Source organism: Musca vetustissima, unplaced genomic scaffold, assembly GCF_032173495.1.
Source record: "Musca vetustissima isolate MV318-11 ecotype Yass unplaced genomic scaffold, APGP_CSIRO_Mvet_v1 utg5924, whole genome shotgun sequence".
NCBI classification, from domain to species: domain Eukaryota; kingdom Metazoa; phylum Arthropoda; class Insecta; order Diptera; family Muscidae; genus Musca; species Musca vetustissima.
In genome coordinates this window covers 220,696-248,319 of record NW_026879365.1, presented here as the reverse complement: position 1 = coordinate 248,319, position 27,624 = coordinate 220,696, and the positions used below count along the sequence as shown (strand labels likewise).

Below are 27,624 nucleotides of genomic sequence, written 5' to 3'. Positions count from 1 at the left end.
TTATAATAGTGCGCTTCATATCTATTGTTATCAATTAATTTATTTGAGATTTCGTGCTGTTGTTGTTCCACATATTATATGAGTGTTTTAATAGGCAACGGGAAATAAACAAGGCCTAATCTGTGTAAATCTTTCGGTATTGGTTATTAAAAAAATTAATAATAGGTTACAATTACAATTTTTCAGATACCACTCACATTATTGAAGTTATTCCTCTTCACCAAAACGAAAACAATCCAACCTCAGCCGGCTAATTATAAATAAATGCCACTACACACTATTCACAATTGCTAAAATTAGTAGTAGAAAGAATGTTGCCATATCTATCAACAATTTTAACGGACAAATGCCTATTATTGAACAAGTATTACAAACCGCATTGCATACAGTGAATTTAATTTTGTATGGTAATAGCGCATTTACATACACAATTGGTATGTTCCCGTACTGCAAGAATCTACTACATTTTACTATTTTCTTCGATACAAATACAGCAAGAATTTTTTTCTTTGATATCATAAATGAGCATTATTTATCGTAGTAAAAAATTGTACTTTGAAATCATTTCACACACTCACACATGGTATAATAATAGAAGGTAACAGCAAGTGTTGTTGTACAAAAAACGATACAACAACCACATGGAAATTTGTTGTTGTAAGTTCTACTAGTGTCAACTCATTTGACAGAAAAATGTAAATAAACAAACAAATTATCATCAAATTATTTTTATTTTGAAAATGAAATATTTTCGAATCCTCAAAATAAAAATTGAAAAACATGAATGAAAATCTATCAAATTTATATTTCTATCTATTCCACATCTTTCCTATAATTGAGCCATTGTCATATATATGTGTAACACATATGAACATGCTGGGAATAGCGAGTTATTCCTTGAAGAAAGATTTGCTTCCTCAAACTTTCCCAGCAGGCAGATTGAGTAAATTGAATACAGGAGCACATTTAATAAAGAACAATTTTAAATTGTATGCGTTCCCAATTTTCCTGTTGGGTGATTTTTAAAAACATAATTTGTCAAATTCATATTGACACTAGTATAACGTCGGAATCAAATCAGCTGGGATTTGCTGTTACCTTTTATAATTGTACCATGACACTCACACTTGTTGTTGTAGTTAAGAAATGTAGCTACTTCCACTGGCTGCAACTACAGATCTTCAGGAGTAAGACGAGTAGATTGAGGATCTTGAGGGCTTCGACTCCTGTCTCGTCCAGCTACTTCAGCATATACATGGATATTCCGTCAAGGACAAACGTTTTGGATGACTTCGGGTTATGGATGACACATGCAACATCACCCATCGTAAACTGGTACTTCCTTGGCTGGAAGATAAATCTCTCTTCGCCCTGTCGCTCTCCGGATGCTCGAAAACTGTTGTTTAAAAGAAATCGAGCATTTCTTCGGATCAGTCACAGTTTCGTCGTTAAATGTGATTGAGGTCCTATCATCCTTCTTACCAGTGTTCGAGAGCAACTAAACCGTTGGCCACAGTTTACTTACACCGGTACCGATGTTGCAACTCTTCAGGTGCTCGAACCATTTATTCCTCTTATGCTCCGCGACTAATCTGCTGACCTCCAAGGTATGTTCTCATTTGCTAGACCAACTCCTTCTGCTGGCAAATTAGGTCTCATTTCGGGTATTCGACCAGCAGGTATAAATCTAACGGCTGCAGCTGTAATGATGCCTCGGAATTTCCTTTCTGCTACCCGTAAGTCAGAAGGAATAGAAAGTTCTCTGAAGTGCTGGTTGGTGAACTCTCTGAATCCTTGACAGTTGGCTTTCCTTTGGTTAAGGAATATGTGGCGTTCAGAGATGATGAAATGGGGCGGTCTGCTAATAGAGACCGTTATGTTCTGAGCCAAGAAAAATGACGGGCTGCCAGTTGACGTCATTTATCAGACTTGGCGAACTGTGACACTCTCCCCTTTTTCTGGTGGGGACATCCTCATTTACCGTGCAAAGCATCGAGCTATCTATTTGCTTTGCCAGTATTGTTTCCCCCTAATCATTACGTAGGACGGAATGCCACAACTCATGGTGGGCATTGAAATCCCTTAGCACCAGAAAATTATTGCCCTCCAATAGAAAACTAATGTTGGGCAAATAACGCGGTTCGCAGCTATTTATCGGCGGTATGTACACGTTAAGCTCCTCTTCCTCGACAGTACCACATTTAACTACTAACCCCATACATTCCATGTATTGATCACTAGAGTCAAGCTCAAGCGAGATATGCCTGTATTGAACAGAGTGGTGCATAAGCAATGCTAGGCCCCATCTCCACTTCTGGTGCGATCTTTCTTCAGAATGTTATAACCATCCCAACGCTGTAGGCTACAATTTTCATTGAACTTGGTTTCCTGCACCGCCGCGATCAAGGTATTCTTCCGACTCATGAAGTCCACTGTCTCGTCTATTTTTCCTCGAAGACCTTTGCAATTAAATTACAGATATGTTGCACCCAAAACAGAAAAATAATACAAACATATATAATGGAGTGGCAGACGCTGGCCGAGATGAATCGGGTCAATCCGGTATCGTAGAGCCCGCTGCCATGGTATTGAAGTAAGTAAAAGTATCAGACGGTGTTACCGACAGATATATTCCATCAGTCTATGGTTGCTGTGGTCTTCGGAATTACACACATGTTTTATTATTCGCATCAAACTGGTTTCAGATTTAATATTGATCCAATCGGTTATTCAATTTGCTTCAATTCAATAAAATTTACAAGCTTATAAAATACTGACCCATAAGGCTGAGGGTTTTTACATCAGCTGATGATACTGGAAAATCTTTACTGGGTAATTTTTCCCAGTAAGAATTTGCAAATTTTCAGTAACGCAACTGTCAAATTTTCTCTCTCAATTCTCTCTCTTTTACTGGACTTTTGCGTAAACGAACAGCATCAAGTAACAATTTGTACAAATTATTTAGTAATCGAACATACCTTATATTATGGTTGTATGTTGAAAAATATCCATAAAAACAATTTGTTGCATATTTTGAAACAATAAAAACAATTTGTTGCATATTTTGATTTTATATCAGACAAAACAAGTCACTACATATAGAGTTGTTTTTTTATCGCCCCTCAATATATTTTACATCGTATTATTGCGCAATTGTACAAATGTTTGTAACGTATTCAATTGATTACAAAGATGGAAGGCTCTGACACGGATCTTTTCCTTGTTTTACTTAACTAGAAAATTTGATCTTAATATGCGTTTTTTCCAATTGGAAATTTGATATCGATTAGTCCATACACTAAATCGATTACTAATTTGCAATCTAGTATTTCTGGCAACGCCGGATTTCCATATGTAGGTGACACTTTAACGTCAAACAAAAAAGTTGAACAACGACGAAATTTCTCTTGATTTTTCTGTTTGCAAAAAAGACAAAATATTTTCAAGTCGAAACAAACGTAAATAACAATAAAGAAAAACGGCATAATTAATAATTTCCATTGGCGCCATGTGTAAACAAAAAGAATTTCAGAAAATGTATCGAAAAATTAAGTAATTACTGCTACCGAGAAGAGTGAGAGAATAGTGGAAAGACAACAGTGGAAAAAAGTTGACAGTATTTGACTCTATTGTTAGAATTCCAGAAGAAACGACATAACAAAAAAAACGAAACAAAAAGACAAAAAGAAAAGTTTGTTTTGTGAATTTTCGTGTGAAAACAAAATATTATTTGGCTGATAAACAATTGACCAAGATACCAATAGTGCACTTGAGTCCGCACGCCCCCACTCTGCCGCCGCAAGGACAACAAAAGTGAGAGTAGCACGCAGCAGCGTTTAGGTAAAAAGCTAAAAAAATCAAATCAAAAGCCAGTAATACTGCATGCACATTTATTATTTTTCTTATACTTCTAAAACTGAAAAAAAAAACAAATATGTAAAACTTGTTGTTGTCAATTGATTATGTATTAGAAGAGCAACTAAGCAAGCAATCGAACGACGAGTGAGTGAACGAGCGAAAGGAAGTGCAGCCGTAAACAATTGGAGCAATTGCTTTGCTTGCTTTTTAGCATTGGTCAAAATGCATCCGCGTATTGCAGTCAATGGATGGATGATGTTGTTTGGGAGTTTCTGATTTTGGAGGGGACGGAGTGTAACCACGATCGAGTCGTACGAAAATTTACGTGTTTGTTTTATTTTTTTCTGAGGCACTTTGTTGTCGGTCGTTGTTGATGTTGTTGTTGGCGTCGTGGAGAATAGAATATTTTTTTCTTTTAAATATATTTTCTTTGTTGTTGGCCTTGCCCAGTGAGATGTTGTCATGTTGTTACTTGTCGTTTGTGTGTCGTTGCTTATAGTGTTTTCAACAAATACCGTTCGTTTGTTGCCGTCTTTTTGTCCGTCCGTCCGTCCATCCATCGTATCAATGGTGCAATGAAAATACAAAAAATAAATACCTATATAGATTGAATACTTTGAGTGTTCTTGTATTCATTATCATTTTTTAATTAGTGATAAATTTGCAAGGGTTTTCCTTTGAGGACGCAAATATTTTGTTTATGTGCATGTGTGTGCGTGTGTCATAGATAATAACATCTTGGATAAACTGGTCAAGAATGACTGGATCTTGTGAAATATACTATGATGAGATATTGCGAAATAGTTTTTTTAAGTGTGAATCGCTGTCCAAAATGGCTAGTAAACAAATATAAGATTATGGAACAAGTCAAATTAGTCCTAAGGGGTTTGATTATAGCGATATAATTATTAATTTTTTATGTGAAAATTTATACTATCCTGTTGTATGAAAAGATACCAAAATCGACAGCATCTCCTTTTAAATTGAGGGTGGATTACCCTCGCCCGGGGATTTAAAATGGAATTGTTGGACAAATTATTTCCACTCCCACAGAATTATATTTTTTTTTTCAAAAAATTGTTTTAGCCATGAAAAAGTTCATATTGAACCTACGGTCCCCCGAAATGAAATCCTCTATATGTTCCTTAGTCCTATGTCCTAGATTTGTAGAAACATAACATCATTTGATGCTATTAATTCTTATAGTAGTACCTCCAACTACTTCAAGAAGTAGGTAACGCAGGGCCTTTGGATATGTACCGTCAGTCCCAACAAAATTTATATAAAATCTATTTAAGCGGCTACATCACCCTAATATTAGTCTTGGTTGTTGTTGTAGCAACTAAATACATGACATACATTCTGCTTCCTATATTTCTAAATTAAAAAATGTTGAAACTTGAATGGGTTGTATCCATAGTGAATGCGGCGATAGGTGAGTCGGCTTAGCTGGGCAATTGAAGAGGTGCAACGTGGTCCTAGACCACATGCAGGACATGTGTTTGGTATCCGCCAATACTTGTCCAATAAGAATTGAGGCGGGAATTATTTGAGGTAAGACTATTCGTGTTTGTCGGGACAGCTTTTTCTCCTCTGCTGCGATGGATGGGAGTAGTCTCTGATTATGAATTATTATTTATACGATATTGCTCGACAGCCTGAGCGACTGCGTCCATGTGAATACCATTCACACAGGCTTCTTTATCTAGAAGTTCACTTTTATATCTTTGGACCTCTCTCAAGATCATGAAGATCTCCCCTGACGTGCCTGGGCGAGGATGTTCGGTCCATAAGATTATGACAGGGGTTTTCCGACGATAACACCCAATCAAGTTCTGCATCAACAACATATAATTGTGTCGATGGACGGATAAGATCTTCGTCTCCTCATGAAGATGATCCACCGGAGTCATGAGAAGACTCCCTGTTGCAGTCACCATGGCAGCATCGTCAACAAGGTCAAGAGGTCTTGTTGTTGTTGTAGCAGCCCTATTGACAGACGTTGGCCAAGTAAGACTCGTGTCGATTCGTATCGTAGACCCCTCTGCCGTGGAAAGGAGTGTGGCTTGGTAGCATCTGTTCTTGTATTCACTCTGTATTATTGAACTGTTTCCTCAACCGCATCCGTGTGAATCAATAAATATATTTGTTATCTAAATGGTCTCTTTATACCCTTTACCACACTGTGGTACAGGGTATTGTGTCTTTGTGCATATGTTTGTAAGAGGCAAAAATAATCGAGATACACCCATGGTTCCTTTTTAGAATATGCATAGAATCACTTTCTGAGTCGATTTATGCATGTTCGTCTGTCCGTCCATCCGTCCATGTATTTTTGTTAACAAAGTACAGGTCGCATTTATGATCCGATCTGGTTTAAATTTGGCACATGTCACTTAATTGGCCCAAGGACGAACCCCATTGAAATTGGAGAAAATCGGTCCACGTTTAGGCATAGCACCCATATAAGGGTACCCCCAATTTTGCGGTATTTTGGGTGTTTTGATCGCATTTTTGGACCGAATTCGCTGAAATTTGGTACTTTGAGTTCTTATTGGGTAGCAAATCTCCCTACTAAAAATTATAAATATAGGTCCATTTTTTTGGATGGACCCCATATAAGGGTACCTCCATTTTTCGGTATTTTGGGGTTCTTGGGCTCGTTTTATAACCGAATTCTCTGATTTTTTGTACGTTGGGTTCTTATTGTGTTCCAAATTGCTCCACAAAAAATTATAAATATAGGTCCAGTTTTTCTGGTAGTCCCCATATAACGGTACTCCCAAATTTTTGGGTATTTTGGGGGTTCTGATCGTATTGTTCGACCGAATTGACTGTAATTTAGTACGTCGAGTTCTTATTAGGTAGCAAATCTCTCCACTATAAATAATAAATATAGGTACATTTTTTCGTGTAGTCCCCATATAAGGGTACCCCCAATTTTCGGTATTTTGGGGTTCTTGAACGCGTTTTTCAACTAAATTCTTTGTAATTTGGTTTTTTGTAGTTGTATATGATAACAAACCTCCCTCCCAAAAATTATTAATTTTCGCCCCCTTTTAGGGGTAGTCTCCTTATAACCCCCTTTTTATACCCTTCACAACACTGTGGTACAGGGTATTGTGTCGTTATGCATATGTTTGTAACAGCAAAAATAATTCCTTTTGTGAATATGCATAGAATCACTTTCTGAGTCGATTTATGCATGTCCGTGCGTCCATGTATTTTTGTTAACAAAGTACAGGTCGCATTTATGATCCGATTTGGATGCAATTTGGCACAGGTCACTTATTTGGCCCAAGGACGAACCCTATTTGAGAAAATCGGTTCAGATTTAGATATAGCTCCCATGTATATTTTAGTCCCATTTTAACTTATTGATGCATCAAACTCCCAATTGTGGTCCGATTGAGACAAAATTTTGCACAGAGTATTGAATTAGGTCTAGATAGTTATATGCCAAGGTTTGTTGAAATCGGTTCAGATTTAGATATAGCTCCGATGTATAGTTTCGTCCGATTTAATGCACCAAACTCCCGACTAAAGCAAAATTTTGCACATAGTACTGATGTATGATAAATATTGTTGGAATTGGTTCAGATTTATATCTAAATATGCTATATATAGTTTTTATGTAAATGGAGCAACACAATGCCAATATTTATCCGATTGAGATAAAATTTTGCACAGCGTACTAAATTAGGTCATGATTAATGAATGCGAAGTTTTGTTGAAATCGGTTCAGATTTAGATATAGCTCCCATATATAATTTCGTTCGATTTTAAGTAAATTGTGCACCAATTTATTGGTCCGATTGATGCAAAATTTTGCACAGAGTACTGAATTAGGTCCCGACTGATGTATGCGAAATTTCTATATTGACAGGATATTGTAGATATTAAAATTTCTTGCATGTACCCATAGTGGTGAAGGGTATCATATAGTCGGCCCCGTCCTACTTTTGAACTTTTCTTACTGGTTTTTAATCGAATTTATTGCAATTTGGCAACCAAGCCTAAAGGGCCGTCTATGCTACAAAAACAAACATTTGAACCCCTCTCTCTGGATCGTGAAGATCATTCCTGACATGTCAGGACGGTGGATGTAGCAACCAAGCAGATATTACATATTGGGAAAACATCTTGGTATGTGGACGAATTTTGTTTCCTCTATCGGAATCATGAGGAGACACCATGGTGGAGCCCTCTGCTAGGCCTTTGGCAGGTTTGAGTGTATTTTTTTTTCCTTTGTGAAGCACACGTTGATGGATTACTCTGGAACCGCATAGCAAAGCACAGAGCATTCTATATGTTTTATAGTTTGTCAAAAATATTTCTTTTTCAGGTCCCCAGTTATTGCCGACTAGTGATTTGAGAACCTTTTTCTTGCTCCTGACGTTATTACAAATAGCTGTAGCATGCGTGGACAGTTTTTATAGGCTGTTGAATGTGCCCCTTAGAACCTTGGGGTAATTAGTGATCGGAATTATGGCCGACCTCCAACATTTCGTGGTAATATATTCATATTCCTCGTATGGATAGACTCTCCTATGTCCGTAGGATAGTTATTTCACCAATCACACATATCAAGACGACATGATCAGTGTTTACAGTTCGCATTCAGGGTCCCGACTTTATTCGAACGCAGCCTTATTGATCCCTGGTCGCCTCAACAAGTTTTTTTCAGGCTTAGTTGCCGAGTGCTTACCATGGTAAAAGGCTATGCCATGGCTGACTAAAGTCCTCACTTCAGATAGTTTCTATGGAGTCGACTTTTATAATCCCAACCCTTCTCGAAATAAAAATGATATGGAATACGATTTTCGACTGATGTGGGTGTGGCTACCTTGGCACACTCAATTTCGAACTCTAAAAGACCAAATCCTAATCAGACTCCACATTTCTCCATTCATTAATTCATTATCACAAGAAACTACTGATTGAACTGAAACTACTGACTGGCTGAAACTATGTAGAAACAATAGGGCTGCTAAAACAAAAACGCGACAGTGCCATAGAAATCTCTGACAAAAAGATTTAATGCAACCGCTTCGTCGAACGGGAATGAGACCCTATTAGCGATAAGGAATGGCTTCTGGTTCATTCGGAAGATGTCTCGGAACTATCCGAATGGCATTGAGAGGGACTACTTAATCTAAAATACCTATGGTGGATGGGGTTGTGACAAATGGAGCAGTACCATGGTCCAGGGTTCGCCTCAATCCCGGCTCGAAGCTGGAAACTGCCAACAAACATTCCCACACGTAAAAATAATGTGAAAAAATCACAAGCATGTATTTGTATAGTTGGCAATCCTTTTACGGAAAGATGCTCTTACGAGTCAATCCGGTAACTATTACTGGTGTCCCCAATATGCTTGTAGCGGTAACAATGTTGCATTTCTTCTTCTTTTCATATAGCCACTAACTACAAGAGTAAGTATTATAACCGTTTGCTTTTCAAGGAGCATACGACTTATTCGCTAATGCCGCTTTATTTTCTGAAAAGAACCTTCGACATACTTCGGGTATTCATCCAGCAAGTATATAGAGAGCTGTAGTGATATTTTCAAAAAATATTTTATCCAAATGTTTTTTCCTTTTCCTTTTCAAAAATGAACGTCGAATATCGCTGAGTACACCTGCTTTATGGACGATACACATTTTAAACAATATTCTCATCAACTGAATCTCCAACTAGACGTCATGGGTGCATATGTTCTACAATGTTCGTCAGCTTAAGTCATCGATAGTTGTGATAAAATTTAAATTAGGAACCAGTCTCTAAAGATGCAAAGTGGGTTTGGCCCAGTTTTTTAACTGTCCAGCTAAATCATTCCCTTGAGTATAATTTCACTTTCGCCCAATTTGATAAGGTTGCAAACTTTCCGAGCCTGGTAGCTGAGAATCCAGAAGCTGAATATTACAAATAAGACATTGAATGTTAGCCTAGTGGACGTAACCAATTGTTTCATTTTTCTAATTAAGAATTTTCCCAAACCCCTATGCATTTTTTTTTTATTTTTTTTAATCCTTCAATGTTCTTTCTTTGTTTTATTTCTTTCTCTTTTAGGCGTTCGGACCGAAAACACACACAATTTTCAACATCAAAATTACAGAAATGAGTGGAAAAGTCCGTTTAAAGTCAAATGGCGTTTTGGATGAAGATCCTCTGACGCTGCAGGATATCGTTTATCAGTATATATGTAAAAATCTTGATGTCATCAGTTGTCCCGACGAAAGTATTGCCGATGAAGATGAAGAGGATGCCGACATAAGATACCATTTGCGCGGTGGCGTTGTCCTACCCAACACCATTTGTGATCGTCTCATCGATACGTATCAGAAACAGTTCTATCAAAAGTTCGGTGATAAATTTATAAGTTTATTTCGGGACACAAATAGAACATCACTCAAAGTTGTACATCTGCGTAATAGTAATTTAACAAATTATGGTGAGTCATTTGCTTAATCATCCGGTAGATGTTTACGTTACAATGAAAGGGGGCGCCCATTTTTTAAAAAGGCCTCGATGTTTTTTTCCGTTTGTTCTTGTCATCTTTATTGTTGGCCGAACGTATGTTGTGTGTGCGTAGTTGTATGGTGTTGATGTGATTAGAAGCGATAATTGATGCATAATAATGATGATGAGGTGTTTGTTTTATTAAAACAAAAAATGTGCACTGATAAGACAATTCTTAACAGCTTTCCTCATTCCCCATAGTGACGATTGTCATCAATTTGGTTTATCAATCTAAATACAGTACAGATTACATACAACTGTATATGCTATTGACCTAAATATGTTATTTTGCTAATAAAAAGGTAGTATATTTACATATGTTATATCAAAGGACACAAGGTCACGACATATTAGAAATTAAAATAAAGACTTGTTACTCTAGGAAAAGCATTTAATGGAAATTATGGCGGCCATCTGTAGAACTAGCTCAAGATACAGTACAGTGTAAGTCGTTAATTTATTCATAACGAAGCCACCGATACAAAGACTAACTAGAGAAATATTCTCAAGACTTTAAGGTTGAGTAATAATCAATATGAATAGATTTCGGATTTCAAATGTAATTATTTGAATTACTCTCAAATCTGTGAGAGGCTTCGGAAAATCTATTAGCAAAGATATTAGAGAATAATAAAGTCTTCTACATTCATATTTAGTATTTTCGGTTTTTGTATAATCGGTATAAACGAAAAAAAAATCTATACATATAAAGCTATGACCTTAATTTTCTATTGAAAAATTAAAAATTCGGTTTAATGCTGAAACGATAGTTCCGTCTGAAGTCATCCAAGCTTGTACTATGTAAAGAAAAAATTAATACTTCATTTTTTCTTTAAGGACTTGAAATACTCATGCGCCACAAATTATACTCACTCTCCATGTGGTATTGTGACAAGGTTACGGTTCAATCTCACGAACTATTAGCACAGCACGGAGAAAGTCTACGTTCACTGGAATTGGGCATTGGATCGCATATGCTGCAAAATGCCGAACCAAATGAAAAGGAGCCTGTCGATTTTCAGTTCAATTGTCCACATTTGCGACGTTTGGTCTTGAATGCAGTCGTTCTACATCAACGTCTGACATTTGCCCATTTAACGGATTTAACACATTTGGATTTGACATCGTGTATTTTAGCCAGTTTCAGTCTGCAGGCATTATCTACCCTACCTAAGCTTCACACGTTGATTTTATTCAATGTATGGCCCATTGCAAATCAGTTACATGCAATATGTTCGCTCAGTCGTCTTCGTACATTGGATATATCAATTTCAAGTACCAATAATGGTCATGGCACATACGATTTACCCGATCAAAAATTGGAAATGCTTATGGAAAATCTACCGGAATTAACACATTTAGATATTTCCGGTACAAATCTGGCGGGAAATGGTGTGGCAACTAAAGAATCGTGTTACAAATCCAATACAGATATACCGGGTCTGGCATCGCGCACCCAAAGGCCATTACAATTTTTGGGTTTATATCATACAGCCCATTGGGCTTGTAAACGTCATGATATACCAGCTCATGAGGTGAGTTCTGATGGTAATTAAGAAAATTAAACATTATTTTTAATACAAAAATTATCTTCATAGATTGCCGGCGATGCAAATGAAAAACAAATATTAACAGCGGCAAGATATTATTACGACAGACCGGTACTTCTTACAAGGGTAGGTATTTGGGTTACTTATTTGTGGATTTTTTTAACTGAAATTTTATTCCTTATAGGTTCTCAATGATCTTTATCATTTGTTTCGCTTTGAAAATTGCAAAGACATACACACCGCCTTGGATGTTGTTCTAACAGCCATGGACAGACATTTGAAATTTAAACATATGCAAATATCCGGAAGGTTAGTTAAACAAAAAACTATTCTCCAATTGATTGATGATGGGCTAATGTTATAAAATTTTCCGTTTTTATAGTGCAACATTATTTTATATTGTAAAAGGACGTGACCGATCGAAATTTGGCACACCACTCAGAAATCACATAATACGAACATTGCTCAATGGCATGGAGGTGCACTTAAACGATGACACAATGCTACGAAATGGATACCTAACATTGACACAATTTCAAATGCCCAACGATGTGGTTAGTTTTCTTACAAATTATATATTTTATCTCTTGTTTTTTATTGCTATTTTCATTTTTACATTTCAGCTATTTGAATATGAACGTCTCATAAAAATATTATTACACGGAGTTTCTAAAACGGAACAGGAGGGTTTTGTACAAAGGATAGCTATATATCTATTAAATACACTGGCTTGCCAAGTTGATGGACGACAAAAATTGTTTTTGGGCGAACTTGGAGTTGTTAATGTAGGTTAATTATCTAACAAAACAATGAGAACTGAATTAATTTCGACCCTCTTCTCCATACATTTGTTTTTTCATTTACAGACTATGTTAAGTTTAATTAAAGATCGTTTAACACGTTCGGTATTGGATGATGTTATGGAGGTGGCATGGTCAACCATGTGGAATGTAACTGATGAGACTGCTATTAATTGTAAGAGATTTTTAGACGGCCGTGGTATGGAGTATTTTCTACGTTGTTTAAATGTATGTTAATGGCCTTGTGCTCTTTTTTAAGCATTTTTCAAATTATATTTCATATTTCTCGTTTACAGACGTTTAGAGAACGCGATGAACTGCTAAGAAATATGATGGGCCTATTGGGTAATGTTGCAGAAGTGAAATGGCTGAGGCCGAAATTAATGACACAAAAGTTTATTGAAGTTTTTGCCGAGCTCTTATCATCGGAAAGTGATGGAATTGAGGTAAGTTGGAGAGATCGTAAAATAATAATTATTCTAATGATCGAATGGATTCCATTGATTTCAATATTTTATTAGACATTGAATTTCGAGATGCAATTGGAATGAAAATAGTCTATATTACTCTACTTACGGAAAATATTTCAATTAATAGATTATTATTAACCTATACATATATGAGCTGAAGAAAATTTGCTATATCAGTCCACGGTTTGGTGTAGTCACCATATAAGGACGAAAGAGTTTGGAGTATTGATTTAAGCTGCGTCAATATAACTCTAGTTTTGTTAAGGATATTCTGTTGCTATGGATACCAGGCAATACCAAGGATAATATTCACTGCGTATTCTCAAATTGCTTTTAATCTATAGGCACTTCTTGTAGCTCTGGATTGTTCTCCCTATATCTTGAAGATCTTTCCTGACGTGCTTAGGGACCAAAACGTGATTTGAATTTTGAATAATTTTTATTATTTTTAGACTCACCTTCAATCATTCTAATCCTTTATAAGAGGCATTTCCAAATATTTCACAAATTAATTAAAATATTTTAAATACAGGAAGTATGCTAGTTATGCGTATATACATATTATCAAGGGGCTATTAGAAGAAGTAATGTCTTTAAAACATAAAGCATATTAAATATTATTTTTGATAGACTATTGGATCTGAATGCTTCGGAGCATCCAATTTATATGTGTGTATATTTGAAGAGGATTTTCTATGAATATTTTGTAATGAGCGAATATTGTAAAAGGTCAAACGATAACTTCACTTATAATGCATATTTTTGTGTATCGTAGTTATACGACATGGATATTTTGAACATCCACCAGAACTATAAATATTGATTTTTAATGAATATTTTCAAAGAGTTATAATCCATGCTTATGTTGTTAATAAAAATGTTAATATGTTTTAAGAATTTGGTTTTTAATTTTTGTAACAACCTATGTTTATGTTTGATTGTTTTTTTTTTACAGGTAAGTTATAATGCAGCTGGTGTGCTGGCACATATAGCCTCCGATGGCCCGGAAGCTTGGACAATTAAAGAGCCTTCACGCGATGAAGTATTAGCAAATATGGTCAAAGCAATTGTTCGATGGGACATAAAAAGCGATCGTAATATTAATTATCGTAGTTTTGAACCCATTTTGGGTTTGGTACGTTGCTATGAAACTCCACAATGCCAACATTGGGCAGTATGGGCTTTAGCAAATCTAACACAGGTACACTTTTTTGATTCATCATATGCAATTCTGGAAACTGAAATTAAAATTTTTCCCTTTCGCAGGTCTATCCAGATAAATATTGCCAACTGGTGGAACAAGAAAATGGCATTGAGATTCTTACGGAATTAATTAACCATCCAAAACCATATGAGGATATCAAGAGGATAGCGCGCATGGTTATCGATCAATGCAATCGATGTCCACGTCCCATGCTCGAAGGTTAAGTTATTTTCCCCTTCCACACATAACCTCCTCCTCCCTTCCCCTCTCCCAGTTGTATATCTCTCTCTGTCTATAAATGTGTATTTTTAGAAAACACTTTCGGTGAGCGAATATCAGTGAGTGAGTGATTATTAATTATTGTAGTATATATATAGAATAAAAAAATACAACAACAAGAAATATTCGTTAAACAGAACGTAGTAAAATACCGAAAGCAAGTAAATTATTCAAAATGTTTTTGAAGCATAAAACGTTCTTTTACTACTACCACTGACACGGAATTAATTACGTTCAGTGTTACATCCTGGTTGTTTTGCCAACAAAGTGAAGTTAAAATTGTAAAGAAAGAGACATAAACTGGAACTCGACGAAGAATACTGCTGCTATTGCTTTAGTGTGAGAGTTTTTGGTAAGCTGCTGTGAGAGCAACATAAACGAAAACCGAAACGGACACAATCAGATTGTGAAAGTCCCAGCCACGGGGAATGAATAGAAGATATTCCCATTGTTATCCGATGCTTTATTGTTTATATCCTGGCTTCTTCCACAACAAGTTGTTCTTTCGTTTGTTTTTAAATAAATAAACCTGCAATGAATAAAATAATAGAATACAATATATAGATTTGTAATAAATTATTAAAATAACGCGTAATATTTATCTTTGACTTGAAATATAAAGAAATTGAAAAAACGCTACTCGTAAAACTATAATTAAAAAAAAAACAAAATACATAAAAAACCAACACAAACACACATCTCCCATGGCCCCATATTTACATCCATACTCCCATAACTATGTATATATTAAGTTATATAAAAAAGAAATGTTATTAAAAACAAAATCAATAAATTGTTTGTTGTGTTTTTATTGGGGGATTTTTTAAAGAAATATTGAGGATATTTTAAAGAATGATGTTCAGTGGACTTATGAGGTTTAAGAAACCCTAAAAAAACTTTTAGAGGACTATTGTTATTATAAGTGTCGATTATTTTTTTTTTTTTTGATTTTTTTATTCTAACTTTAACCATAAATTTAAAGAGTGGATTTTGATAAAATTTATTTTAAAGACTGTTATAACTACAAGTTTGTTTTAAATAAATAATAATGTTTAAAAGTCCATATATGTCAAAAATTTGATTAAAAAAAAAATGTTTAAGTCCACGTTTAGATTAGGCGAGTTTACTTGCGGCAAGTCTTTGTTTGTAGGAGAGAGGGGCAAGGGGTATAGAAATAAAAAAAAAATCCTCGTACCGACAATTTTCTGGCAATTCGTTTTGTGTATTTCGTATTTGTTGACATTTTATATATATTTAAATGTGAAAAAAACAACAAATAAAAACATTTTTTGGAAACCGAATTGCCTTGTATAGACGCATGGAGCAAGTTCAAAAGAGAACGATAAAAATTGCCGCAAGTAAACTCGCCTAATATAAATCAGGACTAAGTAGTATTAATAACTGTAGGAGTGGGAATAAACTTAAAGGACTATCCTAGCCAAAATTGTGGATTTTTAAAAAAATAATCGTAAAAGTACTATCCCCGTAGACTTTTTTAATTTTAATAATATTTAAAGAACTATCCCAGTTAATGACTGTCCTGGTCGTAAGACTGGATTTAAACCAAAAAATGTTTAAAGTGGTTTTAAACAAATCATGCTAATAAAAGAGTAAAGTGATTGACTAACTTACTGACTGATTCACTGAACAACTGACTTAACCCGAGCTGTGTGCTAGTGTGACCATATGGTCGCACTAATAAGACGATCACTAAATCATCTAAAAAATCTATACCCGAGCAGTGCTAGTGTAAACATAAGGACACAGCCCAAAAATTGATCCGGTCGATTATCCTGATAAGAAAAAATGATAAAAATCAAATTTTTGGATTCAGTGACCCACAATCTAGTTAAAAATTCATCAACGCCCAGACGAAACGACTGAAGGTGCAATTTTCGGGTGAGGATCATTATTGGTCCAAAGGCGACAGATAAGGCTGATTTTTTGAAAATTCATAGTAGAACGGCACGAAAAGTACTAAATGTGGTACCATTTGAATTTGACGAACCGGTATTACTGGAACTTTTAAAACTTTTTAAATATGGAATGAGGGTAACTGATGGAGTGGAGTATAGAAAATATGTAGCAAAGATTTTTTGGCCATTCCAACTATAAGTATGCGAAAAGTACTAACGTGTTCTAAATTTCGTACAATTTCGTACCATGTGAATGGATAGAGCTAAGAACTTGAAATTTGGAATGCGAATTAAGGTTGAGATTTAATATAAGGTTTCGAAAGCGTGTACGCATTTATCCGAAAAATACTAAACTGTACTAAATTTGGTACAATTTGAATTTGAAAAAACGGGTGGAGCTGGAATCCTTAAAATTAACATTTTCGTCGGAGTGTAGTATAGCGGTATGGATTTAGTTTAGGAAATGTATACTTATGGGTACTAAATTTGGTACAATTTGAATTTTGGGTTAACATATAGATCTCGAATCGAATTTGGAATCACGAATAGAAATGGAAAAAATTGCTCGCACCTACAATTTTCTGGCAATTCGTTTTGTGTATTTTGTTTGTAGTGTCATTTCAGAAAAAATAATTCAATTCAGAAAATACATGTTTGCAAACGAATTGCCTTGCATAGACGAATGAAGCAAGTTCAAAAGAGAAAGATAAGTATTGCCGCAAGTAAACTCGCCTAATCTAAATCAGGACGAAGTTGCAGAAAGTTTTGGAAGATTGTACTAATGTGCACTAAATAGTATAAAATATGAATTTGGGTGAACTGAAAGAGCTGGAATCCTTAAATTTGAAGTTAGAATAACTGTTGGTGTGTAGGAATTGGATATGTAAGAAGTTTTGGAAATTGAGACTATTGTGTTCTAAATGGTACTAAATTTAGTACAAGTATATTTGAGTGAGGGGATTTTGACTGGGATCCTGAAATTGGGAAATATGTTTTCTTCTTTATATTAATGTGTACTAAATGGTACTATATACGTAATATAAGATAACAAAGGAACCAAATGTACTAAAATTTTAATTATGGTCAATATTGGTGTGTATGTTGAGGTGCTCTTCTGACATATGCAGTTCTCTGTGAAAACAACATAAAATATTTAGATATGTTTAAATAATTCTCACATCCGCTAACGAAGTAGCGGGCATATGCTAGTATATAGATAAAAGCGTGAATCTTTCAAATCATATTTTACCTAATTTCTTCAAACATTAATACCGAATTGTGTCTCAATCGACAACCCTAATTAATACTCATTTTAAATAATTATGCACATGATTCAAATTACAACCCTATGCTGCCATAAATATACTAAGGATCATAATGGAATGCGGAATGTAAATCACTACGTCAAGTATCAATTTGCAACAGTAAAGAAATTGCAATGCAATCTGGATATATTTGTAGCATAAAGTGTGTGCCCATCCATTTATGTTTATAATCTTCCCCCAATGCGCACACTCTATGAGCAGGAAACAGGAAGAGAGAGAGAGAGAGCATTTGGATAGCACGTTGTTTCAGAATGTAAATAACAACCACCCACTACCACAATGGACGGCTCGAACTGCAAGTGAACGTGTTCTATCACCTCATCTCATCCCCATCAATCGCAAATTGTAGTTTGGAACTTGGTAGGCTAAAGCCCTCCAGAGACCAAGAATACGGCAAACAACAAATGCCAGGGTACATCAACCCTTCGTTTGACTGTCTGTTTGTCTGTCCATTTTTGTTGGCATGTTTTCTGTTTTTGTTGAGCATAATTGCCGGTTGTTGTTTATGTTTCGCTGCTCTAACCATCCAACATGGCCAGACAGTAGCGTACGACGACCATAAGGTGGTATGGTGGCTGTGACAAACCACCCCTAAAGGAGTAACTGTGTTTATGTGTGACAAGAGACATGTTATTTATTCCTGTCGTACGTTTGCATATTTTGTTCCTTCCAATTAGTTTTTACATGGACGCTTAACGGTTCGGTGGGGGTGTTTGAGTAAAAAAAAATATATAAATAAATTGTTAAGTTAATAAACAAACATATTGAATTATAAAATAAAAAGTATTTTAAATTATAATTTTGAAAACGCCTTTTGTCCGGGAATCGCCAAAGTGAGATACTATGTCGCGTGTTTCCGGGATCCACATGCATTTAACCCATAACGGTCATTGGTCTCTATAATATTCCAACAACAAATGCTCTTTTATAATAAATAAGGCGCCCAATCAATGAGTGGTAAAGTGAATTCGCAAAGTGTTTATTATTCAAAATCGAGTGTGCCAGAATAGTCTTTTATTTTTAAGTATGAAATAAAATAATACAACAATTGAAATTAATGTAAATATCGAACAAAAACAAATTTCTTCCACGAATATTAAACGTAATTAAAAAAAATAAATACAGGATACAAGACACAAGAGAACGAGGACAGTGTTTTTGAAGGAGTCTGCGCACTATAATCTCTACAGATACAGCAGGATACAGCTGTCAAATACCGGTAATTATTTGTTTTGTGTGTTTTGATCTTAAAGTTCATAACAAATAACCGAATGTAAACAAATAGTAAAAACTAACGCGACTTCCGAACTTTTACATCAAAAGAAGGGCTATTGCCAAATTTAAATTTAGAACTTTTGGTCAATGAAACATTTTTTAATATACAAAATATTTATAAACCTAGGTATGCAAATGAACGTCAGTCACATATCTTCAAGATAATATCTATAATAAGATATTTGAAGGTGATTTTTTTACACATTTAGATCCATTTCAAAGCGAGAATTCTAAATTAAGGAAATTTTGGTTGAAATTTCAGCTTTAAAGTTTTAAAATGCCAGAACTTGGATTTATAGTGACAATTTTTGCAAATTTCTGTGAGGTCTGACACGTTGATAATCTAAAATAAACCAAATCGATGGGAAAACAGTTGAGGAAATATCGCCGATCCAGTGGTACCACTTAATGTGTGGTTTATATAACACAATATATGCTCCTGGTGTAGCAGGATGAATTAACAAAAATACGGGTGTCAGAATGATGCAGATAAGGTGGATGCTTTAGAGACAATGCAAGAATGTGTAGAAGACAGCACATTGATGAAAAGCTCAGATAAGATAGCTGTATAATATTCGCCAGAAATATAAGTTTATTTTAGATCAGATGCCTGTTACACATCGTATTTTCGGTCCTATGCCCACTTTTTATACCCTCAGCCGTATGGCTAATGAAGGTAAAATCGAAAATCCGTTTCAGACAATTTTGAGTCGATTTACAAATGTCTGTCAGGCCGACTAGGACTCACGATAATTTTCGAAGCGGGTAACCGATTTCATTCAAATTTGCACACCGTAAAATTCTTTGGAAAAATTTTACGATGTGCAAATTTTAATGAAATCGGTTACTCGCTTCGAATATTATCGTGCGTAGAGGTTATTATGTATTTGTGATATATTCCTCCTGGTACCTGCCAAAAAAAAAAAATGCTCAAAATTGTCTAAAAAATAATATATATATATAATATCATATATCAGAAGTAAACTTTGCACAACCTAATATTATTTCCATGACTGTATAATATTGAAAAGAGGAAGTTATCGATCTACATTTTTATACTCTTCAACACTGTGGTAGAGGTTATTATGTCTTTTTTGTGCATATATTTTTAACAGGAAAAATGAAACGAAATAGACACATGGTTCCTTGCATAGAATCACTTTCTGAGTTGATTTATGCATGTCTGTGCGTCCGTCCGTCCATGTATTCTTGTGAACAAAGTGCAGGTCGCATTTATGATCCCATTAGGATGAAACTTGTCACAATTCAGTACAAGATTATAAACATAATCACATGCTCATAAGGTTTTTAATAATAAGTATCTTAGATATTATAAAGATACTGGTAAAGGAATGGATACATTATGGAAAAGAATATATATATAATTAAAAGTCCGTACGATTTGTACTAAATGTTGCGCTAAGCACCCAATATTAGTCCGATTGAGACAAAATTGCCTACTGAAATAGGTCCATATTGATGTATACGAAGTTTTGAGGAATTCGGTTGAGTTTTAGTTATAGCTCTTATATATAGTTTCGTCGATTTTATATAAATGTTTCACCAAACTCCCAATATTTGTTCGATTAAGACAAAATTTTGCCCAGCGTACTGAATTTGGTCCAGTTTAATGTTTATGAAGTTTTGTGGAAATCAGTTCAGATTTAGATATAGCTGCCATATATAGTTTCGTCAGATTTTGTGTAAATAGTGCACCAAACCCCTAATATTGGTCCGATTGGGACAAAATTTTGCACAGAGTACTGAATTAGGTCTAAATTGATATATGTCAAGTTTTATCGCAATCGTTACAGATTTAGATATAGCTCCCAGGTTCGTCCGATTTTAGGTAAATGGAGCACCATACTGCCAATATTGGTCCGATTGAGACAAAATTTTTCACAGAGTACTGAATTAGTCCAGATTGATGTATCCGAAGTTTTGTTGAAATCGGTTCAGATTTAGATATAGCTCCCATATATAGTTTCGTCCGATTTTATGTAAATGGTGCACCAAACTGCCAATTTTGGTCGGATTAAGACATTTTGCACAGAGTACTGAATTAGGACCAGATTGAGTTTGTGAAGTTTTTTTGGAATCGGTTTAGATTTATGTAAATCGAACAATATACAGTCAATGTTTTCCGATTGAGACAAAATTTTGCATACCATATTGAAGTTACTACAGGTTAGTATGTGTATGGGTTGTTTTAATTTAGTTCAAATATCTTCACGTTGATAATTTCATCCGATTCCATTTCAATGGTCCTCCAACAATGTCATGTCTATCCTATCTAAAGGATATTGTATTGTATGAGCATATCTTGTATGTACCCAAAGTGGTGAAGGGTATGATATAGTCGGTTCAGTCCGACTTTACTACTTTCCTTACTGGATTTAATTGTTATCTCGACGAGCTGAATCGATGTAACTTTTGTGTAGTCCGTTAATCGGTCCAATTAAACTGTATTGGTCCAATGTAAACAGGCAAGAATATTCGAAAGGTCGTCCAATACTTATTCTATACAAAAATAATTTTTCTACTTCGGATGTCAGTTTATCAGTTTTCTACTTTCGGATATCATATATGTTTTTAGATATTGAAGTTATGTCAAAATTGATACAAGCATCTACATTTTCCAATGTTGTCGGAGGTCGGAAATATAATTCCCAAATTCCCAATTAGAAAGATCCAGTATGGCCCAAAGTAGTTTCCTTTACGATTATTTACAACTGACGAAAAAAATAAAAATTCGAATATTAACAACTGACTGGTGCTAATACGAGTAGGTTCTATACTGGAATAAACGTGAAGATGTTGAATTTATTATTCATATATTGTTTCCCGTTCTTTACATTCTAAATATATTATGTTGTGCACCTACAAACATTTTGAACTTTTAAAGAAGTTTATTTCAAATGAAATACAACAAAAAGGTAAAAATATGTCTTCCGGGCATGAAATAGACATCAGAATTGAAATCTGCAAGTCTATGATTAATCGGAATTTTCTTTATGGCCCCTATGTTGTCGTGAAGAAGATTCAAATAAGAGAAAAACAACTTCGTTATAAGACATTTCAGGGCGGATGGAATAATTTTTTAAATAATTGAACGAAATAAATTACACTTTGAGGTGGCTGGGATTCGAACTTGCAATCTACTCCGACCTAACGATAACCAACCAACCAAGCGCAGAGCTCTCTAACGCTTAGGCTACGCACAGACAAACAGCGGCGGTTGTATGAAAGCACAGAAGTTATGGAAGCATATCGATATCATTGCTTGTTCGTCTGTTGCTATATTTATAGATGTTTGTGTGTGGTTTATAGGGTTGCCAACACAATTTCCATAGAATAGGGTAAAATTTTTCGTTTTTTTATAACTTTTTAAACATTGAATGTAAATACAAAAAAAAAAAAGTTTTAAAATTATTAAAAAAATAATTTCATATTTGAATAAAGAGCAAGAAAAAATATTTTTGTTGCCAACAACATATTTATATTATGTTCAGCCTTATGAAAATGTGCCTCATCGAAATATTAATACCAATATTTCGAAGAGGCACATATTTCTTTTAATAATATTTCTTCTAAAATTAGTTAAAGTTCGAAGATGTGGAATATCGGTTCACTCCTTCTGGTACCTCCCCCCGAAAATGGTCAAGATTATACAAAAATCCGATTTGAATCAATCTTTATTCAACCTATTACCTTTACCAAGTGTACACCCAGGGAAAAAACAACTTAAAATCAAGAAAAACAATCTATACTAATAAAAGAGTAAAGTGATTGACTGACTGACTGATTTAATGATTCATAAACGCCCAGACGAAACGGGTGAGGGTCACTCTTGGCCCAAATGTGACAGATAAGGCTGGGTTTTTGGAAATTCGTACTAGAAGGGTTCGAAAAGTACTAAAAAGTACTAAATATGATATCATTTGTATTTGGCGAACCAGTAGAGCTAGAACTCTGAAATTTGGATTGAGGGTCACTGATGGAGTGTAGGATAGATGTACCAAAGGGTTTTTGGAAATTCGAACTACAATTATTCGAAATGTACGAAAATGTACTAAATTTGGTACAATTCTGTAGCATGAGAACGGATAGAGCTAAAAACTTGAAATTTGGAATGCGAATTAGGGTTGGGAAGTAGGGTCGATATAAGGAGATGGTTTTGAAACCGTGTACTCATGTGTACGAAAAGTACTATATGGTACTATATTTGGTACAAATTTGATTTGGAGGTACAAATGGAGCTAGAATCCTGATAATTGAAAGTAACATTACCGTCGGAGTATAGGATTGTGATATGTACGTAGTTTTGGAAATGTGTTACTTGTGTGTACGAAAAGTACTAAATCGTAATTGGTACAATTTGGATTTGGGTGAACCGATAGAGCTGAAACAATGAAATTTGGATCATTGTAGGGGTGTAGGATTGGGGTCAGCACTCAGTTTAAGACATTATTACTTATGGGTACTAAATGGTACTAAATTTGGTATAATTTGAATTTTAGGTGAACCAATGGAGCTAGAAGCATAAAACTTGAGGTCAGGATCATTGTCGAGGTGTAAGATTGAGATATGTAAGAAGTTTTAAAATTTTGTACTAATGTGTACTAAATTTGGTACAATTTAAATTGTGGGTGAACCGATGGAATTGGAATCCTCAAACTTGGATTTAGGATCACTGTGGGGGTGTTGGTTTGAGTTAAGTAGGAAGTTTTGGAAATTCGTACAACCGTGTACTAAATTTGGTACAATTTGAATTGTGGGTGAACCGATAGAGTTGGAATCCTGAAATTTAGATTTTGGAGCACTGTGGGGGTGTTGGTTTGGGTTAAGTTGGAAGTTTTTGAAATTCGTACTAAATGGTACTAAATTTGGTAGAATTTGAATTTTAGGAGAACCAATAGAGCTAGAATCATGAAATATGGAGTCAGGATCATTGTTGAGGTGTAAGATTGAGATATGTAGGAAGTTTTAAAAATTTGTACTAATGTGTACTAAATTTGGTACAATTTAAATTGTGGGTGAACCGATGGAATTGGAATCCTCAAACTTGGATTTAGGATCACTGTGGGGGTATTGGTTTGAGTTAAGTAGGAAGTTTTGGAAATTCGTAAAACTGTGTACTAAATTTGGTACAATTTGAATTGTGGGTGAACCGATAGAGTTGGAATCCTGAAAATTAGATTTTGGAGCACTGCGGAGGTGTTGGTTTGGGGTTAAGTTTGAAGTTTTTGAAATTCGTACTAAATGGTACTAAATTTGGTACAATTTGAATTTTAGAGCTAGAATCATGAAATTTGGAGTCAGGATCACTGTTGAGGTGTAAGATTGAAATATGTAGGAAGTTTTAGAAATTTGTACTAATGTGTACTAAATTTGGTACAACTAAATTGTGGGTAAACCGATAAAGTTGAAATCATGAAATTTTGATTTAGTATCAATATGGGGGTATAGGGTTTGGGTATATAGGAAGTTTTAAAAATTTGTTCTAAGTGTACCAAATTCGGTACAATTTAAATTGTGGGTGAAGCGATAAAGTTTGAATCCTGAAATTTTGATTCAGGATCACTTGGGAGGTGGTACTAATGTGTAATAAATTTGGTACAATTTGAATTGTGGGTGCAATCCTGAAATTTTGATTTAGGAACAATGTGGAGGTGTAGGATTGGTGTATGCAGGATGTTTTGGAAATTGGTACTACTGTGTACTAAATTTGGTGCAATTTTAATTGTTGGTGAACCGATAGAGTTGGAGTCCTGAAATTTTGATTTAGGATCACCGTAGGATTGATTTAGGGTATGTAGGAAATTTTGGAAATTGGTACTATTATGTACTAAATTTAGTACAATTTGATTATTGCATGATGTAGGTAGTAATGGAAATTTTTACTTATGTGTTCTAAGTGGTACTAAATGTGATACAAATTTAGGTGAACCGATAGAATCCTGAAATTTTGAATTAAGATTGGGGTATGTGGGAAGTGTTTGAAACTCGTACTTATGATTTTTAAAGTACTTATGATTTTTGATGTGCACTAAATGATACTCAATTTGGATTTGGGTGAATCTATATTTGATTTGTTTTCAAAATAAGTATTACAAGAGTACAAATGGTAAAAAATTACACCAAATTTAGTATAGAGGTAGATTTCTGTTGCGGTCGGAATGGGTGTGCAGTGTTGAGATATAGAGGTAGATTTGAAACCATACTATGGCAGAAAATACGTACAAAATGTTTCTAAAATTTTAATAATGGTCGATATAAGGTTTTAAATACATCCCACATTCGCTAACGAAGTAGAGGGTATATGCTAGTGTTAAATAAAGATGAAACGTTTATGAAAGTCTAGTAACGTAGGAAATTCTTATTTCACCATTGAACAATGTTGATTTTAAAATGCAAAATTTAATATGGAAACAGCCAAAAAAATGTATACATACTAATGCAACAATTGAGAACGGCTGGACCGATTTGACTCAAAATTTCTTTCTGTTGTCCTTAATTACAGTGGGAAGGTTTTTATGAAAGAAAAATTTGAGAAAAATCCGCGAAAATCTTGCAAAAAATATTTTAATGAAGCGGCTGGACCGAATTGACTTAAAGTTTCTGTTAGTAGTCTGTAATTGAAGTGGAAAGGTTTTAATGAAAGATCATTTTGAGAAAAATCCGCGAATATGTTGCAAAATATATTTTAAAAGATATTAGCATTTCCACAAATTTTATATCGAACATTTATGGTTCCACATCTTCGTAGATCTATTTGGACATATTTTATGCGAAAATGGGCAAATTATATTAATTTTCTACAATTAATTGGATTGTCATTGCCATGAAAAAACTATTGAATATGAAAATAAATTTATATTTTCATTAGAGTTAAATTTAATAATGATAAATCGAATAGAGAGAGAGTAAGATTAATCGCTGTCATTATTTGCTCACGTTTTCCATAAAATCAAGATTTATTTACATCTATATATAAAAATGGAGCCAAAAAAAATGTATACTAACGCATCAATTGAAAACGGCTGGACCGATTTGACTTAAAGTTTCTGTTAGTAGTTGTAATTGAAGTGGAAGGTTTTAATGGAAGAACAATTTGAGAAAAAATCCGCAAAAATGTTGCAAAATATATTTTGAAAGATATTAGCATTCCCACACATTTTATATCGAACCTTTATGGTATCATCTCTTCGTAGTTCTTTTTGGACATATTTTGGGTGAAAATATGCAGCGTATATCCTTAATTGTCAATTATGGAAAATTCTCAAAATATGTTAATTTTCTACTATTCATTGCCTTGGAAAAACTATTGTATATGAAAATAAATTTATATTTTCATTAGAGTTAAATTGAATAATAAGAAATCTAGGAGAGAGAGAGAGAGAGAGAGATAGAGAGAGTAAGAATAATCGCTATCAATATTTGCTCACGTTTTCCATAAAAATCAAGATTTATTTAGTTTGAATATATACGTTATGTTATGTGAAGCAATTTGCATGGTATGTATAGGTTGTGAAACTTTTCTCAAATAAAACCCAATAAGACATGGTGAGGTAAAAATGAAGCGGTTCCATTATGTGGGTATTTTGTTACTACTTAAGGATAAGGATGCTTAAAAGCGCACAATAATGGGACAAATTGTTTTGAACTTATAAATACAACACATATCCCATGTGATATCTGGGCCACTGACCGAAATTTGATCGTGTCCTTAATAGGAAACAACACCAGGAATATTTTTGCGAAAATTGCCAATACATAGGCATATGTTTTTATGTTTTAGAAAAAACGAAAACGTCCATCTTAATATTCAATATAGTTCAATGATCGTTTATAACTCACGAATGTTACATTGTTTATAACTCACGAACGTCTAAATAAATCGTATGTGGTCAGAAAAGGAAAATATGCAAACTAATTTTGAGATTCCGCCAAAAAAATATATTACGTAATATTTACAATTCCCCAATTTTTATATCGAGCTTTAATATTTAAATAAATTTTTGTTCTTTAAGGATATTTTTTTTGAGTTAGATCAAAACTTTTAATTTCATAAAATATTTGTATGTTCTAATACTAATAATGCATTATTAGTATTCCCATCAGATATTTGAAGTTTTGCCTTATTTTCTTTAGAGTGCAAGCTGTTGGATATAAAATATCATTTTCATATTAGTCAAAAAAGTGTATTATTTTTTCGACAATGTTTCTTTTTTTTTTGGCCGACAACTTGATGTTTGGATGTGGACATATGTAACCTTAAACAACAACTTATTCAAATGTTAAATTAAAATCAAGTTGTTAAAAAATGTGAGGATATAACAAATCCGATTACAACATTTCACGATTTAGAGTTAAGATATAAAACAGTCATTTACATTTAAACTAAGGTATACGGTGTCAACAT

At 34.3% G+C, this 27,624-nt stretch overlaps 1 protein-coding gene across 1 annotated transcript; it reads left to right on the top strand.

Moving 5' to 3' along the window:
• Nucleotides 1-9,978: 9,978 nt before the first annotated feature.
• On the top strand, nt 9,979-14,632 carry LOC133324268 (protein zer-1 homolog). The gene is made up of 10 exons (XM_061533115.1): nt 9,979-10,312; nt 11,218-11,915; nt 11,979-12,056; nt 12,115-12,239; nt 12,313-12,484; nt 12,554-12,715; nt 12,797-12,958; nt 13,027-13,176; nt 14,156-14,401; nt 14,467-14,632. Exons 1-10 carry the CDS (start codon nt 9,979-9,981, stop codon nt 14,626-14,628), a joined length of 2,289 nt encoding a protein of 762 aa, XP_061389099.1. The 3' UTR covers nt 14,629-14,632.
• The last annotated feature ends 12,992 nt before the right edge of the window (nt 14,633-27,624 follow it).

Excerpts from the sequence above, each read along its gene's own strand:
- LOC133324268 (XM_061533115.1), top strand. The coding sequence starts at position 9,979 with ATGAGTGGAAAAGTCCGTTTAAAGTCAAATGGCGTTTTGGATGAAGAT. Across the intron at positions 10,313-11,217 it reads TAGTAATTTAACAAATTATG|GACTTGAAATACTCATGCGC; the intron begins GTGAGTCATTTG and ends TTTTTCTTTAAG. Across the intron at positions 12,057-12,114 it reads GACCGGTACTTCTTACAAGG|GTTCTCAATGATCTTTATCA; the intron begins GTAGGTATTTGG and ends TATTCCTTATAG.